The sequence below is a fragment of the Lagenorhynchus albirostris genome, chromosome 14 (assembly GCF_949774975.1).
Source record: "Lagenorhynchus albirostris chromosome 14, mLagAlb1.1, whole genome shotgun sequence".
Classification (NCBI taxonomy): Eukaryota; Metazoa; Chordata; class Mammalia; order Artiodactyla; family Delphinidae; genus Lagenorhynchus; species Lagenorhynchus albirostris.
Window position 1 is genome coordinate 7,759,387 of NC_083108.1, and position 18,546 is coordinate 7,777,932.

Sequence of the window (18,546 nt, forward strand, 5' to 3'; positions counted from 1 at the left end):
AAGGAATTACCCTAAACAATTTTATTTTCAATTTTTCAATATTCAAAATTTATCTTCCTCTAAGGGCTAATTTCCAAGGATCTGAGATTCAATGAAAACGTAGGCTAATTAATCCAGCAGAAAACCAGGCACATAAAGATAAGGGCAGCACATCAAGTCATCTAGCAAATTATACTTCTTTGAATTCCATTTTAACGGAAGGAAGGTTTCTGCATTTGCTATGAAGAAATCATTTTATGCCCTTAGTAACATAAAACACATTGTTTTACTTAAACTTGTTATGTTTGCCATTGGGCCATTTCAATACGAAATAGTTAAAACTGGTTCCAGTAAAATGACTTTTAAAAATATTTACCTCTGTGAAATAATCCTATCAGGCAGGTTTTTTAAACCCATCTCTGATCATGTCACCTTTTTATTTAAGAAACTGCGTGTGGGTTTTACTGCCTAGAGTACTGGTTTTCAGGTTTCAGTGTGCATCAAAATTACCTGGAGGGCTTGCTTCAATACAGATGGCTGGCTTGCCTCCACCGTTATTGTTCCTGATACAGTAAGTCTACCCCAGGGCTGGCTAATTTACATTTCTACTTGTTCCCAGGAGATGTTAATGCTGCTGCTCTGGGGACCACACTTTGAGAAGTGTCGATTTGTGAAACTCATTTAAAAATATTGCCAAGGAAGTAGCAGCATCTGAGAAACCATGAGGAATGCTTTTGAAAAGTGATGCTATGTTCCAGTAGAGCAAATCAGCACATTTTATTCAAAATTGTTTTCTAATCTCTGCTCAAATCAATTAATTCTATCTCAACTGACTCACGACTGACTTGTCAAGAAAGAGTTCTTATGCCAATTGGAATAAAGAAGGGAGAGAGGCATAGAAAGAAAGGGGGTATATGAAAGATAGTTTACAATTCAGCAATATATGTATATCCCAAGTATGTCCTTTTGAGATTATCAACAATAACAATAAAAACACTATAAAGAAGCACTGAACAGCAGAGTTCCAAGTAGCCAAAAGAATTAGAAAAGAAACTAGCTGTCTAAATGATAATAATATCCTGAAACATGAATAAAATATAAAGTCCTGTGAAGACTGGTGAATGTGTGAAGAAATAAATTTTTGAAAGGTTATGTAAAAAATATTAGTTTTAAATGTGTTCACACATATAAACTATAGAATTCTAGAGCGAAAAATCCCAAACACATTGTCCATAAAACTGTATTTTGGTAAAACTTAGGTTTGTATAATGGCTGATAGATATATGAGAAAACATAATCTTATTTGAAATGGCCAAAACAATAACAAGGTGAAATATTTATAAGATGAATTGTTCTGTCCAACAAAGATGCTTACTATTGCTGAATCTGCAGTTGCACTTACCAGGGCAGTTTTACTCTAGGGCTGGATTAAGAGGTCCAAAGGAAGAGACCATGCTCCAAATGGCCTTGACACAGGGTTAAGGTCACAACCACAAGAACAGTCTCGAGGGGGCTACAAAACAAGGTTTGGTCAAATTGAATTGGACAAGATCTGGCGAGAAAGGGTAGCTACGCTCAGGAGAAATGGTCCTGGAAAAGGGACAGTGAGACCCCAGGTGATATGTGGGAGACCCTGAGAAGGACGGAAACCTTCCCTTCTCAGCCAGTGAGGTTTTACATAGATCTTGTTTAGGGCAGGAACTAACCCAATATAATATTAGCTGGAGCCTGGCAAGTGGAGGTAAGTGGAGCTTGCAGGTGCAGCAGGAAGCAGAGGATCACTGATGACGTTTCTGACATGAAGCAAAATACCCTCCAGTGACTAGAAATAAGTGAACAGAAAACAAAAGGATGATGAGCTCTTCAACCAGTTTCTTGGTAATTTCCATCTTGTAACAGAAGAGATGGAACACTGGTTTTAAAGGAGAACCATGCTAGGGCTTCCCTGGTGGCGCAGTGGTTGGGAGTCCGCCTGCCGATGCAAGGGACACGGGTTCGTGCCCCGGTCCGCAAGGATCCCGCGTGCCGTGGAGCGGCTGGGCCCGTGAGCCATGGCCGCTGAGCCTGCGCGTCCGGAGCCTGTGCTCCGCAACGGGAGAGGCCACAACAGTGAGAGGGCCGCGTACCACAGAGAAAAAAAAAAAAAAAAAAAAAAAAAGGAGAACCATGCTGAAAAACAGACATATAAGCTCAGCTAAGTTTCCTTGGTAATAAATTGAAATATTAAAAAAAACAGACTTCTGGAATTTATGTAGTGAATAATTTTGTGAATCTACCTCATAGTAAACAGTGTCTGTGACTGCATGAATATAAAACACATCTTGTGTATATTAGCTGATTAATTAAAATAAATTTGGGAAATGTCTATTGGATGCCAGTCCATTCTTTTTTCAAAGAAGGTCCTGTAAGTTTTAGCTGTTAGCTGATTCCTGAGCAGTCTATCCACCTCTGTCTATCTCACTTCTCCTGATACTTCAGAAGTTGTGGGTTTGAAGGTTGGGTCAAAAGAAAGGATGGAACATGGAACTAAGTATTACACCTAAATATCTGAAAAATAAGAGCTTCATAAATATTAAAACCGTCAGGTTTTCCATGGGGAGAGGTTAAACTTTATAATAACTTCAGCTAAGTGGGTGAGTGTAAAGTCATACTTTCAGCTTCTCTTCCTAAAATCCAAGCATGGCTCAAAAGGAGAAGCCCCACAATAAGAAGAGTGTTCTTTAGCAATCTGGTGACATCCCTAATTTTCTGAATTTCAATTCCAGGGTCTTCCATATAGTAGAGACTTAAATATTTGTTAAAGTTCATTAATTAAAATATTTAGGGATTATTAAATTAAATAACTTAAAGTTAATATTTATATGCATATATATGGTTATGTAACGATTAATAATAGCTCTAAATGATTGGACAATGTATAATTTTGAATTTCACTTAGTTGTTTCTATCAACCATTGTTTCCATAAAGTAAAACTCACTCTACATACAACTTACTGGTCAAAATAATTTTAAAGATTTAACAAATTATTTTATAGCAAGAGAATTCAATTTTTATCTCAAAATTTCATGTGATCAGAATATTGATAGTTACGGAAGACATCTTTTCAGTTAAATTTATTACTGCAGCTAATTCATTAAAAGACCCAAACTTATTTGTCCCATCAAATGTGGAAATGAGCGTTGTCCAGTTGGTGACCTTTATCTCCTTATTTAGCCACCATGAACAGCTGTGGCTGCATCCTGTATCCTGCTCGCAGATTCATCATGGTGAGAAGAATAACCACTACACCTCCCAACTCAGGTTGTCCCCCGTCCTCTCTTGCACACTGCTCTGGTACCAGCCTGGTCAGGACTAGATGATTCTATAGCTCTGCCAGCCTGGGTGAGAGAGCAACCTCCCCATCTGGCGAACATCCAAATTCTATGAGTGGTTCTCTTGCCTTTCCCCCTTCCTCGTGCTTGGAGGGGGACAGACCCCCTCCTTTCTGCTCTTCTCCTATGAGAGAATTCTCAATTAATCTTCCAGTCTGCTCTTTAGAATTTCATGGTGCTTTTCACACATGATCCACCGCTCTGGGGCTGCAGTACCTTTCTGACACAGCAAGAAAGTCCCACTCTAGGCTCTATATTTAACAATTGTTACATACCAATTCCAAACATGAAATTTCAATATTAATACTAAATTAATAAACAGTCTACTAAATGTTATTTAGTCAAAGGACCAGAGTTATTGGTCTACTATTAACCACTAATTAGTAAGTCCACAAGAATCTGGTGTTTGAAAACCTAAATGCATGCTTGGGAGTGTTGGAATTCGTTAATGAGTATTCATCTCAATTTCGAATCTAGGTTCACCCCACTGTTGGATACAATATGCTTTGTTTTTAATGGTCATATGAAGTGCCACAAAATTCAATAGAACCAGATATTACTCAGAAAATAATGAGATTTTCAAGATCATTCTGAACTTTACATTCCTGTCTCCAAATGGCTGTAATATTGGGATATTGCAGTGGTCAGCCTTCAATTTCAGCAGCCTTAGAAATGGAGTCACACTGGGAAAGCAGATATTTGCACATTTAGACACATCCTGAGATCTGTATAATGCAATTAAACCAGCAATGAAACAAAGCATGATTGATGCTTGTCAAAATTTGTGGAACTCTTCAGAAATTGTGACTCCATTTCCACCAGAGTACTGAAATTTGTCAAAATTTATTTTATTATAACGTGGCAATTGCAATAAATGCAGTTGCCAGGTGCCACCTGCTCAATGGACACTGTGAATTGGAATCCTTGCAATTCTCGTATCAAATGGCAGCACTTAAAAAAAAAAACCAGGGCTTCCCTGGTGGCGCAGTGGTTGAGAGTCCGCCTGCCGATGCAGTGCCCCGGTCCGGGAAGATCCCACATGCCGCGGAGCGGCTGGGCCCGTGAACCATGGCCGCTGAGCCTGCACGTCTGGAGCCTGTGCTCCGCAACGGGACAGGCCACGACAGTGAGAGGCCCGCGTACCGCAAACAAACAAACAAACAAACAAACAAAAACAGTAATATCTTTTAATCCCCCAGGAACTAATTTATCTTTTTCCTTCCTTCTTTCTTTCTTTCCTTTTCTTTTTTTTACAAAAAAATTACTGTTGACAGCATTTTATCTGCATTTCCAAGTAAATCATGTTCATTGTAGTAAATACAGAAAATCATTAAAAATTCAACTACTATTATACCGTATAGAGATAATCTGTTAAAGTAATGTGTATCTTAATATACAAACATATTCACATATATTGTACTTATTATCATACAGAATATAAAGTACTGAACCCTTTATATTGCCTTTACTATAGTATAAAATTTTCAGGTGCTATTAAGGATTCCTTGGGGATACAATTTTAATGACTGCATAATATTCTACTGTATAGCTATGCCGTATTTCATTTAATAATTATCTATTTGATGAATATTGAAGTTAAGTCAACTTCTGTCTGATATAAATTAGGCTATAAGAAAATAACCAACTTTCAGCTTAATTTGCTAAATAATTCACTCATTTTATATTGAGTCATAGGGTTTACTTTATTCTTATATATACATTTTGGATCATTTTAATACCCTTGATTATTAAATTACATTGGGTACTAAGATCTGAATTATTGGATTAAATGCCATAAACTCTTTTAAGAACCACACATTGCCAAATTGCTTTCCAGAAATTCGTACCAATCCATATTCCAATTAAAAAACATATTTTATATTTTATATATTCATTTTACATAAATGTCCCCTGCCAGACTTTTAAACTAGGTTTACTATTTCTCTGTTGATTTTAAGAATTCTATATACTACAAATTTTTCCTATCATGTTTACGACAAAGACTTCATCTCAGGTTTCCTTAATTTTGTTTATGGTATTTATGGCCAGAAAATGGAAAATGGTTTTAATTTTTCTAATAAGTCCTTTGTTACTGAAAGGTTAAATATTATATTACCCGCTCAGAGCAGTTTTAGCATTTTATTTTTTACAGTAACTGGTATATTGAAGCACAATGAAATGTTCATATCTTATTTATAACGTTTATTCAGTTTTGACCAATGCACAAGACACAACTTTTCTGTCACCTCAGAAAGTTCCCTTATGCTATTTTCCAGCTGCCCATGGCCCCCAGAAGCAACCACTGATCTCATTTCTAACACTGGAGGTTATTTTTGCCTATTTTAGTAGCCTCCTGTGAGCCAGAAGCTCAGCACGTCACTAATTTAGTTCCAGTTTGTGGCATTCCATTTTTATTTTTTATTTCCTTTTAACTTTTTTTGATGGTGTTTTTTGAGGAGCATAGGTTTGAATTTTGATAAAGCCCAAATTATTTATTTTTACAGTTTTTTTCAGTGTTTTATATAAGAAATCTTATCCTATCCTAAATTTGCATCCACCTTAAACTGATGTTTGAGTATGGTGTGAGGTAGGGGTTAAGGTTCATTGTTTCCTATATAATATCCAGTCAGTCTAAAACTATTTATTAAAGAAATATTCCTTTTCTCATCGAAATGACCAATAAGCTTATGAAGAAGGGCTTTGGTGTCCTTGTCAAAAATTACTGATCCATATATGTGGATCATTTTCTTTCTGTTCTGTTCCACGGACCTGTTTGTCTATCCTGTCCTGATTACTGTCACTTATAATAAGTCCAGAAATTAGAAAGGGTACACATTCCAACTTGGTTCTTCCTTTTTGAGATAATTTGGCTAGTGTTGGTCCTTTGCCTTCCAAATACACTTTAAAATTAACTTGTCAAGTTCTAGAAAAAATGCCTGGCTTTCAGGATTTTTATTGGAATTGTGTTGAATCGATAGGTTACTGTAAGGAGAACTGACATCTTAACAATATTGACTATTCCAATCATGAATGGTTTATCACTACATTTATTTAGATGTCTTTTCATTTCTCTCAGCAGTATTTAGTTTTCACGGTAGAGGTCTTTGCTGATTTTATCTGAGTATGTGATTTTTTAAATGGTATTATAAATGATACTATCATATTTGTAATTGTTCACTGATAATATATATGTGTGTAAATGTTATATATATTTATATAGATAAGTTATATCTATATAATATTTACACACACACATATATATATAAATACGTACATATTAACTTTTTATCCTGCAACATCACTGAATTCAGGTAGTTGTAGTTGCTTTCTCATAGATCCCTTAGCGTTTTCAAGGTACACTATCTTAACCTCTTATTTTCTTACTAATTTTTATAATTTTAGTTTCTTTTCTTGTCATATCACACAAATTAGGACCTTAAGTAGAGTAAGTAGAATATTGAATAGAAGTGGTGAGAGAGGATATCTTTCCCTTATTCCCAATCTCATGAGGAAAGCATTCAATATTTTACCTTCAAGAATTCTATTTTCTGAAGGTTTTATATTGATGTCCTTCATCAGTTTGAGAAAGTCCCTTCTATTCCTAGGTTTTTGAGAGTTGTTTTCATAAATGCATATTGTATTTTATCAAATGCTTTTTATGGATCAATTGTAATGATCATATGATCTTCTCCCTTGACCTATTAATGTAGTGACACATAATGATTGATTTCTGGGATTTTTTTGCATTTCTGGCATACATACCAATATTGATCAGCGTGTATTATCTTGTTAATACTTTAATATTCCATTTTCTAATTTTTAAAAGGATTTTGTACTTACATGCATGAAAGATATCTGTCTGGAATTTTATTTTCTTGCATTGACTTTTTCTGGTTTCAGTATCTGGCTTATAGTGGCTGCATAAAATGAATTGTGAAATTATCTCTCCTCTTCTGTTTTCCAAAAAACTTTGCATAGGATTGATATTATTTCTTCTTTAAATAGAATTCAAGAGTGCAACTGTATGGGACTGGAGTTCGTGTATGGGAAGTTGTATAATTTTTTTTTTTTTTTTTTTGGCGGTACACGGGCCTCTCACTGTCGCGGCCTGTTGCAGACCACAGGCTCCGGATGCGCAGGCTCAGCGGCCATGGTTCATGGGCTCAGCTGCTCTGCGGCACGCAGGATCTTCCCGGACCGGGGCACGAACCCGTGTCCCCTGCATCGGCAGGCAGACTCTCAACCACTGCGCCACCAGGGAAGCCCCTGGAAGTTGCATAATTTTAATTTAAATTTCTTGAATGGACATAGGGCTCTTTGGGTTTTCTCTTTGTTGTTAAGTTACTTTGGGTAATTTGAATCTCTGTTAAGTAATATAAAATTTTATTTTATTTACAAAGCCTATAATCAGAGATAATATTTTGATTTTTTCTTTTATGGCAGATGGAAATTAAAAAACATTTCCCCCGACACTTTTCCCTCCAATTTTAACATTTATTATATCCTAATCTGAGCTCTGGGACTGTTATTACTACAGTTAGGATTTTAAACTATGCTCAAAGAAAAATGTAGAGCTTTGCAAAATACATTTTTTAAAGTGAAAGGCTAAAATTTGATGCTCTCAACATCTACCTCAAAAGATTTGAAAAAGAACCTGCAATTAAATCCAAAACTGTGGAGCAACTGAGTGATTAGTCATAGTGAATGAGAGCAGAAATTAATACATTTTAAAACATACTGAAAAAAAAGTTTAATAAATAGGTAAATCTCTGATGATGCTGACTATGGGGGAAAAAAGCCAAAAATAACCTATATGAAGTAAAAAAGGAGCTGTCACTACAGTGTAGACAGGTATTAAGAAGATACTACAAGGATGTTGTGATTAAATTTATGTCAGTAATTTTGAAACTTTGTAAGAAATGCAAGAAATGTTGCAAGAAAACTTTGCAAGAGAGTCCCAAAATCACTGGTAGATGTTTTGAAGCTGATTATAATCAACAGTTTATTACCCTGAGTTTTCAAACTTTAGTGCATGTTAGGTCCCTGGGGTTATTAAAATACAGACATCTGGTCCCACATCCCAGAGATGTCTGTTTTAGAGTGTGGCTGGGGGCCCAAAATTTTCTTGTCTAACACACACTTGATGTGAATGTGACAGAGACATGCACAATATTCCGGAGAAATATGGACTTTCCTGCTAGGCACTGTGCTACTTGCTTTGCATGCTATATTTTATTTAATCCTTACAACAAGCCTATGAGACGTGTACTATCAGTATCATCCCAAAGAGCAGGAATCTGAGATTTAGAGCATTTCAGTCTCTTGACCGTGGCCCCAGAGCTTATGAGAAGTGGAACAGAACTTGATGATGTACTAAGTTTGTTTGGCAACATATGTTCGTCAGGCTACAAGTTTGACTTTCAAGCTTGACACCATAGTTTTACTGTAGCAGGAACAAAATGGATCACCAAAAGTGGGGTATATCAAAGATGAAATCTTGGCCCCTGAATGCTTATACTGGCAGGAGGGAGAGGAAATGGAGCTCCCCGGACTGAGCCAGAAAGTTGCAAAACTCATTCAAGAAATCAGAGTTTGAGGTCCGAAAAACTCAGTACTTACTGAAATATCCAGGGGGAGAAATATAAGGTTTTATTCTGCCGGTGAAAAGGATGGAGAGTCTAATACAGTAGAAACACAGGATTAGACAATTGAAGTGAAAGAAGAAATGCAGAAGCCAAGTACAAGAATGGTAGGAAACATTCCTACCTACTCAAAGGGAACTCACAATATCCAGGAGGCCCATGAAGAGAAGCCCTAGAGAAGCTAATTTGTACTACTCGAATCTAAACAAGCTTTGGTATGAAAGTATAATGGACCACATTAATGCTCTGAATTAACAGAGCACAGAAGAGGGAGGCAAATTTGAGGTCAGCGTTCTTAATTGTTTTTGAGCCACAAACCACATTAGCAGTCTGGTGACGCCATGGACTCGTCTCAGAATTATGCTTTTAAATGTATAAAATAAAATTCATAGCATTACAAAAGAAAAAAAATGAAATCTCATTAGTGTATACTGAGGTTTTCTTTTCTTTCCTCTTTTTGTGTGTGTATATTTGTGTTTGTTTTCTGTCAAATGAGGACTCATTTAACCCAGTTTCTGATCAAAGTTCAATCTTTGAGCTTCCTCCTCGTTTCATCCAGGCTGATTTGAAAACCCCCGGAACTGATATAGTCCCAGGTGTCAGCAGAGGAAACACGGTCCTCTTATCTGGTTCGTATGTACCCATCTCCCTGTGGAGTTACTTCACTTGCTTTCCTGTGACACAGCAAGTCCTGCTTTCAGAGAGTATCTGGGGTCCAGTGGGGGCCAACAGGAAGCCTGGGCACCCCATCCATGCCATATCAGTTTTGAGACAGTTGAGGTGTAGCTTTTTCTTGTTACACCTTGCTAGGCTCTGCTGACATCTCTCCACCACATCTCTCCATCTCTTCCTAGACCTGTCATCAAACTCCATGCAGAGAATCAAATTCTAGTCTTTGTTCTTGTAGTAGCCTCCAATTTACATGAGGAGATAGAAGCATGTGTCTGTGTCCACTCAAACTCCCAGGGAAAGGGTATGGGCAAGGCATTACCTTATTTTCAAAGTCCCTCTTTTTGCCTGTAGTTGGGAGATACCAGTAATTCTGGACTCAGCATTCTCCCCAGAACCTTCTCCTTTCACATAATTACAAATGTTTCTGAAATTTGCATCTTTGTTATTATTGTGTTTGTATAGGGCATGTTTCCAGGGCAAAGCAAACAGGACAGGTCCTTTGGTGTTTCAAGGTATTTCTCCCAGTATGCATCTCACTTTGTAATGATATGGCCAGAGTTAGACAATGGATCACTTAGATTTGGCAGTGTAGGCAGGAAAGCACTACAAAACACCCTTGATTTCCTTGAATCATCTATTTCAAAGAGAGGGAGAAATATTTATGGCATTGGCCTTGATTCCATTGTAGTGCATACTGAAGACCAAATGGGAAAAGTGGTGTTTTGACCTAGTTTATTGATTATATGCAATGTCGACAGCAATCAAAGAATGGAATTAGCAACACAAGATAAGGTGAGGAGGCACATGTTTAGGGCCCATTCAGGACTTTGTGTTATATCCACGAGTATCATCTTATTCTTGCCAGGATGGCTGCTCCCATCACCATCATCTTTCAGCTTCCCCTGTAGATAAGCACCTCCACTGGTTATACTGGCATTTTCCAACCTGTTTCATGGAACAGATATGAATATCCACAAGCTATGAACAGGGGTTATGCGTAGAAAAAGACAGATAGGTAAAATGAGTATGGGAAATGTTGCATTACACAACGTTAAAAAAGGTCTTCATTCTAGTACAGCTTTATTCAGCTCACGCATATGGTGACCATCATATAGGGTTGGTATTAATTTCCTAGGGCTGCTGTTACAAAGTACCAAAAAACTGGGTGGCTCAAAGCAACAGAAATTTATTATCTTATAGTTCTGGAGGCTACAAGTCTGAAATCAAGGCGTTGGCCGGGCTAGGTTCTCTCTGAAGGCTTTAGAGGGAGAATCCTCCCTCATCTCTTCTAACTTCTGGGGTTTGCTGGCAATCCTTGGCCTTCCTTGGCTGGTAGATACATCACGCAAGTTACATGGCTGTCTCCTCTCCATGCATCTTCACATCACCCATCTCTGTGTCCAAATTTCCCCTCTTTATAAGGACATATTGCATGTCATATCGGATTAGGGCTCTTTCTAATGAGTTTGTTTAAACTTGGTTCTCTGTAAAGATCCTATTCCCAATAAGGTCCCATTCTGAGGGTTAGGACTTTGACATCTCTTATTTTGGAGGGGAACACAATCTAACCCACAATAGTGTTACGTAATATTACATTCACTCTGCTGATTCCCTCACTGCAGAAGGCGTATAGTAGTAGTAGTAGCAGTATTTCCTGGAACTCACTTTGGGAAATACAGGAGTGTGTGGATGGCATTTGGAAGCTCAAACATAGGTATGCAAAATTTCTTCTCCCCATGCGAAAGTGCGTTTTGCTGAGTGTTATCCCAGGGACAAAAAAAATTAACCTGGAACACTCTTTCACGACCAGTCATAAAGTATGGGTATAAGTGTGAATATGGCTTACCCTAAATCACTTTTGAAAAACTGGGGAAAAGATCCTTAAAATAGAGAAAGTTTTACTGTTACGGGTGTTATTGTTTTGTCATTAACTGGCCATTTCCCAAACGAATAAAGGCCTGCTAATACTGGCTTTAACTACTGATGGACATTAAGAATTTCAGACTTCCTGCCTGACTGAGAGGGTTACTTAGAGGAATAAAAATAAGTTTTTCTTTTCAAAGAAAGGTAGGCTGCTCTGATTAGAACTGATCATACCTATACCACAGCACTTCTATTTTTATTTTAGCATGTAGATTGTATCATTTATCTCAATTCTTCACTTCCTCTCCACATTAGATCAGACTTTCTAACTCATGTCGTGGCCCCACAGGTGGGGTGTACTTTTGTACCCCTTGACTTTGGGCGTGGCCATAGGATTTGCTTTGGTCAATGAATGTCAGTGGACATGACAAATGCAGAGACTTAAATTATGTTGCAAGTTTGGGCTTGATCTCTTGCCCTAATGTTTTTGTTTTGGGAACATGCCTTAGGTAGCCGTTAGTGTCAGGAGGATGAGATACACACGGAGGACATGCAGACATCACGTGCAGCTTGGAGCCAATCTCAGCATTACCCAGGCTAAATCCAATGAACCCTAGCCAACCCACCTATGCATGAATGATAAAGACACACTTCCAGGTCTGTGCTATTGAGATTCTGTGTGACCAAGAACACAGCATTATTTTAAAAAACATCGATCAATACACCTTGTTTGTAGGTTTGTCTCCCTCACTATTCTGTGAGCTTTTTAAAAGTAATGGCCCTATTTTACATAATTCTACATTTCCTCAGCTTAGTTCTTGCATAACATAGCCTCAAAAATGTTTGATGGGTGAAGAATGAATGAGTGAGTGACATACAAGGGACTCTGAGTGGAATGTAGGGAGCATGGTTACTCTGGCAACCCAAGTAAATAATTTAGAAACAACACTGGAATACCGCTTTGCTTCTGCAGAAAGGTTATACACACATTCTTAGGCTAAAAGTAGGAATTCGTGCCAATTCTAGACCATTCATAAGCAGGGACGCTTGGTCCTGGAAAATACTAAACCCTCAAATCTGACTCTGCCTTAACCCGATGGCAAAGTCTGAGGTTATTTTTCCATTTTGTTTTGGATAATGATCTCTTGTATCAATAGCAAAATGGACATATCCTTGAGTCTACCTCCAACTGCAGCAGCAGGAACTTCACACAAGTGACTCGCTTCTTGGTCGTGATGCTTACTTCTGCTATTAACGATTAACACGTAACATTTGTTTTCTAGAATTGCTATTACGTATTGTGACTCCTTTCTAAATAACTATGATTATAACACCTTACATTAATCTTTTCTAAGGTCAGCATAGGCTATCTTAAATACAACTGAAAGATGTGAAGATTCTGCAAGTTGTAAGAATTTAAAATTCAACATGTCTACTTAGTATGCACTCTTTTGTGGCAGTGTTATCTGAAGTCCAAGAATAAGTTTGTGTGTGTGTGTGTACTTGTGTTCCCTTATTTTCACCTATACTATGTGGGATTCTGAATCAATAGGAAAACAGCTGACAGCACTAGATGAAAAATGATTATAGCAAAGAATTTAATCAATAACCACTTTTATCTTAGCAACATACATTACACATGTAAAAATTAATTGCACGAATGTTTACTCTTTGCTAGTCTCAGAGTAAATAAGACCAAGCTGTTTGAAGAGTCAGAAAAACACTAGAGGAGTAGTAGCAATTTTGAATGTCAGAAAAAACATGCTGTGGTTAGGACTGAGCAATGAGTCTTCCCTTGATGACGGGATACCACAAGATTACCACAAGCCACCGTAATGTAATTTATTACATCAATTCTGCACGCATGCATGTGTATCTCATCTCTTAGGAGAAATTTCAAACTAAATCCCAGCATATCACTGATAAAACATTAAAATAATGTTTCTGATGAATAAGAAATTATAGAATTTAGGGCTTCCCTGGTGGCGCAGTGGTTGAGAGTCTGCCTGCCGATGCAGAGGACACGGGTTCGTGCCCCGGTCTGTGAGGATCCCACATGCAGCAGAGCAGCTGGGCCCGTGAGCCATGGCCGCTGAGCCTGTGCGCCCGGAGCCTGTGCTCCGCAATGGGAGAGGCCACAACAGTGAGAGGCCCGTGTACCGCAAAAAAAAAAAAAAGAAATTATAGAATTTAACACTAAAATGCCTTAAGGAAAAAACCTAAATCTGTGAGGACAAATCTTTCATAAAGGATTGATTCCAATCTGAACATATTAATGACTTAAAACATGTATTAGGAAGTTAAAGAATTTGTTTATATTAAGAGGTGTTATGATTGAAAACTATGGAAGGACAGCTTTAAAAGATAATATTATTTTTTAAAATACTTTAGTTAGCTAAAACAACAAACATTTTCCCTACATGCAGTAAAATGAACAGGTGTGTCCCTAAAGCGATCCTGGGGCTCAAGGGAGAGGGTTCAAGTTAGCTAAGGAGCATTCTCAGTCTTTAGCATAGGATTTTATAGACTACTGGTAGTTATTTCAGGGCGGACTTAAAATGGAATTAGCATGTTTACGGGAGAGGTCTACTGATTAGGAAGTGACAAAATCAGGGAATGCAAGTAACAAATTGTGCCAATTTGTGTGTGTGTGCTTCTCTTCCAGGCAGCATGTAAACACACATTCACTGGGATTTTTGAGCTGGCAATAGTAGAGTCTGTAATTTAGACATTCTGTCAAGATTTATGCCTTTCATGTTGTCCTTTGGTATAAATTATTCTTTTAAAAAGTTTTAGCTAGTTCTCAATGGCCAAAAGAAACAAAGGAAAGATGTTATTATTTGGACTTGAGGAAGCATTTTAAAGAAAGTGTATGTAACTCGAAGAGCTTGGAGCAATGGCTATGTCCATGGCCTTGGACTCAAAGAGAGAAATTCACCCACGTGGAAGGTACTTACTGGGGAAAAGAAATCCTTCCAGCTAAGTTTTTCCTTTTAACGCTAAACACTGAAGGGTCTCAGTGATCATGATTGTGTGTGTGTGTGTGTGTGTGTGTGTGTGTGTGTAAGACTGCCAATTTCCTTTATGGTACCATGTACTTTTAGGGGGTCATTTAAATGGATCAAATACTACCTTCTTTAACTAAATAATTACTATATATTAAAAGCACATATAACCCTTTTTATCAATTTAGGCTTATTAAACAAATTAAACCTAAAAAAGCATTGGATGGCATTGGATGTTATTATAATTTCAGGTCTTCTCTAAAGTATATGCAGGAATTAGTTTTTGATTTCTTTATTTTTACTTGTGCTTTAAACAAACAAACTTGTGCTTTTTTAAAAAACTGAGCTAGGCATGAGAGTTAGTCTTTATTTTATATTATCTCATGTAACCATCATGACAACACCATAAATTGGTATTAGTTCATTTTCACACATTAGCAAACTGAAATTAGAAGAGCCTTAGGAACTTGTCCTAATTAAGGGGTGTAGCCTACATTCAAGTTGCATCCTGAAAAGTTTGCTTGTTAGGCTATATCTGCTTGTGCTTCTTATAGAGCTCTGGCGTTTAACTCCATGTTTGTCCTATCCTAAAAAATTTATGTTAAAGTTTTCCCTTTATATTGTAGGTAAGTTACTTTCACATTATCATCAAATTAGAAATAGAAATTATAATAAACCAAAGGAGTACATTATCCATTTGGATGGAAACCATATACAACCCCAGATCTTTAAAGTAAAAGCATACAGTTCACACCAAGTAAGCAGCACACAGTAATGCTTCCACCCACAGGCCTAATTTATGCACTTTCTTCATATTTTCTTTATGTAGTACTTGACGAATGTTTATTGGTAAAGAGTTTTTTTTTTTTTTCTTCTTTTCTTAAACTGAGAATGAACAGCATATTTTAAGCAGCACAATTATGGGCGTTCTGTACTTAGCACAGTTCTCAGAAACTAAATTGGAGAGATGAAATCCAAGAAAGTGTGGGAGAGAAACTGGAATATCAAAAGGAAGCTAGAAAAAGAGCCACAGAAAGGCCTTCCTGACTTTCTGAAACTACCAACATGGGCAAAGTTGGTGCCCACGTATGTTTATAATCAGGTCGTGGGGAAAACATTTTTTCAGTGTAGCAGAACCCAAAAAATAATGTCTTTGATGGTCTATGAGACAGTGATGGTTGTTAGAATATTATTACTTATAACAAAACCATTATTGCTAAGTATTATCCTGATGCATTTTACTGGTGCTGTCTACAGTATAAACCACAGATAATTCCAGAATTTCTTTTTAATAAGTAGTGTCAACCTTCACCAACATCCCTCAACCTTTTCAAAAACACTAGCCATAGAAATTAAGAACATTGGAAGTTTCTATTTTCATACTACTAGATCTTCTGGTGATAATGATAATTATTTTTTAAAATGGAGGGAAAAAAATCTCATGACATTACTCTGATTTCATTATTTAGAGATGTTAGTCAAGAAGAGGCAGCATAACTTCTTAAGAGACATCAGAAATGTTTAATTAGAGAGCAGTGCAGTAAGTAAATAACATGTCACATAAACCTCAATTTTGTTAAACCCTGAGATTTCATGCATTGTACTTCCTTACGTGTAGTATGCTATGGACTGAATTGTGTCCCCTTAAAATTCATAGGTTTAAGCCCTAACCCCCAAGGTGATAGGATTTAGAGATAGAGTCTTTGGGAGTAATGAAGCTTAGATGAGGTGATGAGGGTGGGGCCCTCATAACGAATTAGTGCCCTTACAGGAAAAGACAGGAGAGAGCTTATTCTCTCTAACCCTCTGCCACGTGGGGCCACAGCAAGAACTTGGCCTCCAGAACTGTGAGAAATTAATTCCTGTTGTTCAAGCCACCTAGTCCATGGTATTTTGTTATGGCAGACTGAGCAAAGACATACTATTAGCCACATTCCCTAAAATCTACGGAAAAATAACACAATAAGCCAAACTTATTTATTTAGACTCCAAATCTATAACAACTATCAAAGAAGAAAATGTAGGAATGCTGTCCATTCAAAACCTTATATATAATGAATAAACTTATTGTTGAGGTAACTTATTTATTGAGATAAATGACAATATCACAGGGCAAGAAGGCAGGAGACCTGGATTGTACCTTAGTATTTTTCTAGTTGGTATGCAGTCTTGAGAAAGTCCCTTAACAGCTGAGGTTGATCAGTTTATTTTCCCTTAAAAAGGATTGGTCTGAAACATTTCTGAGGTCCTTTCCACTTTCAAAGTTCTATAGCTCCCAGTGCACTTTAAAAGAAAGGAAGGATGGAGACGCACTTACCATTCTGTTCCCGCTGCACTCCTGCCGCCAAGAGATCAGGTTCCCCGAGGCTGATGTCATTCAGCCTAGTCCCCAGACACTCCATGCAGAGATGCTTGCACCACTCCTCGGCCTCCAGCTCTGAAAATGAGCACATGCCATGGAAGTCAGGCAAGGCTACATAGGAATGATGGAGAAGGAATGTTTCCTGAACCAGTTTCCCAGGTAAGGGGTGAGCATTAAAAAATCTACCTTAAGAAAACTAAAAAGCTATATTTAAGCAGTGAAATAAAACAATCTCCACAATTGTTTCCCTTGACATTATAACATTGTATTTTAAAGTTATGTTGAGTTATTCCAATGTACTTTATCTTATTTATAAATAATAGACTGAGATTTGTTTACTATCCAGTATATTTTAGATTGATTTAATTTGAGGAAAAAATTTACTTGGAAAAATTAATTAAATACAAAATAAAAATATATAAGTGAATAGCTGAAAAATGTCGAACTAGATTAAACACACGACTGTCCTCCTGAATGTGACTTGGATGTGTGCGGACTGAAGGTCTGATCCCCGTCATTCTGAACTGCAGTGGATCACAGATCAGCAAAAGAATGTGATCGATTTCCTTTTACAAATCTCAAAAGTAGACCATCCTCACTTAAAAAAATTTAGGGAGAAGATATTAAAAATAACTTTCCCCTTTAGAAAACTCCAATTATCTAAGATATTGATCAGATCACTCTCTTTTTATTCCCATTACTTCCCGACTTCTCTGTATTCGCGGTTTTTCTTTGCTTGAAACCTCTGAATACCTTTCACCTACACAAAATCTTGTAGTATTGAATGCTTTCACAAACATGGATGAATCTGATCCTAATATAAGCCCTCTGTGCATGAGATGACTAAGGATTAGTGTCATAACTGGGTCTCATATCCTATCATGGGTCAGCACCAAGACAGAATTGGAACCCAAGCCTTCTAACTATTTTTATATGCAGAGATCCGAAAGGTTAGAAAGTTTGGGCCAAGCCCCCACATCACTGCACAGAAATTGGATAAGAGTTTTCCACTGACACTCATCCAGAGACATTTCTGACTTTTTCACATAGCATAAGTCTGTACTAGAGCAGTTTAATATAGATTTCCTTCGAATCTCTTGCTCCTCTCTGTGGATGACATTTCCACCTTTGCCCTGGCATTTTAAACTCCCTATAAAAACGTTATCTGTGACACGTTTTCTTGACTCTAAGGATACGAGTATCAACTGCTCTGCTCGACAGCCAACGTCATCAAACCTGGGTAATGCTTTCTCCCTGTGCTCAGTCACACCGCCTTAGCATCAAAAATGGGTTTGATCAATGAGATGTCAAGCCATATTTGTCACTTTTTCTTCGTTTTATCAAGACCATAGAATGTTGTTAGAAAATAAAGAAAGAGAACATGCAGTCTCCCACGGAGTACTATTCTGACAAAAATAACGCTTCCAACGTTCAAATCACAAAAGTGATTTTTCCTTGCAAAAGCTATGGTTTGCATCCTTCAGGGATTGTCCTCTGTGGTGTCAGACACAGCATGTGCCCAAGGAGAAAGCAGATTGTCATGTGGGCCAGGCCTGGCTCCTTGTCTGGCTGGTGGGCTTTTCCTCATGAACTAGAAAAGAATCCCTTCTGATCACAGGGCCTCTAATACAATAAAAAGGCATTGCTGGGG

General features: G+C 37.4%; 1 protein-coding gene across 1 annotated transcript in view; it reads right to left on the reverse strand.

The window, feature by feature from the left end:
• Window positions 1-18,546, reverse strand: part of DOK6 (docking protein 6) — a 418,569-nt gene that overhangs the window by 152,889 nt on the left and 247,134 nt on the right. The window contains exon 4 of the mRNA XM_060120964.1: window positions 16,851-16,970. Coding sequence (XP_059976947.1) covers window positions 16,851-16,970 — 120 coding nt within the window. The remainder of the gene's footprint in view (window positions 1-16,850; window positions 16,971-18,546) is intronic.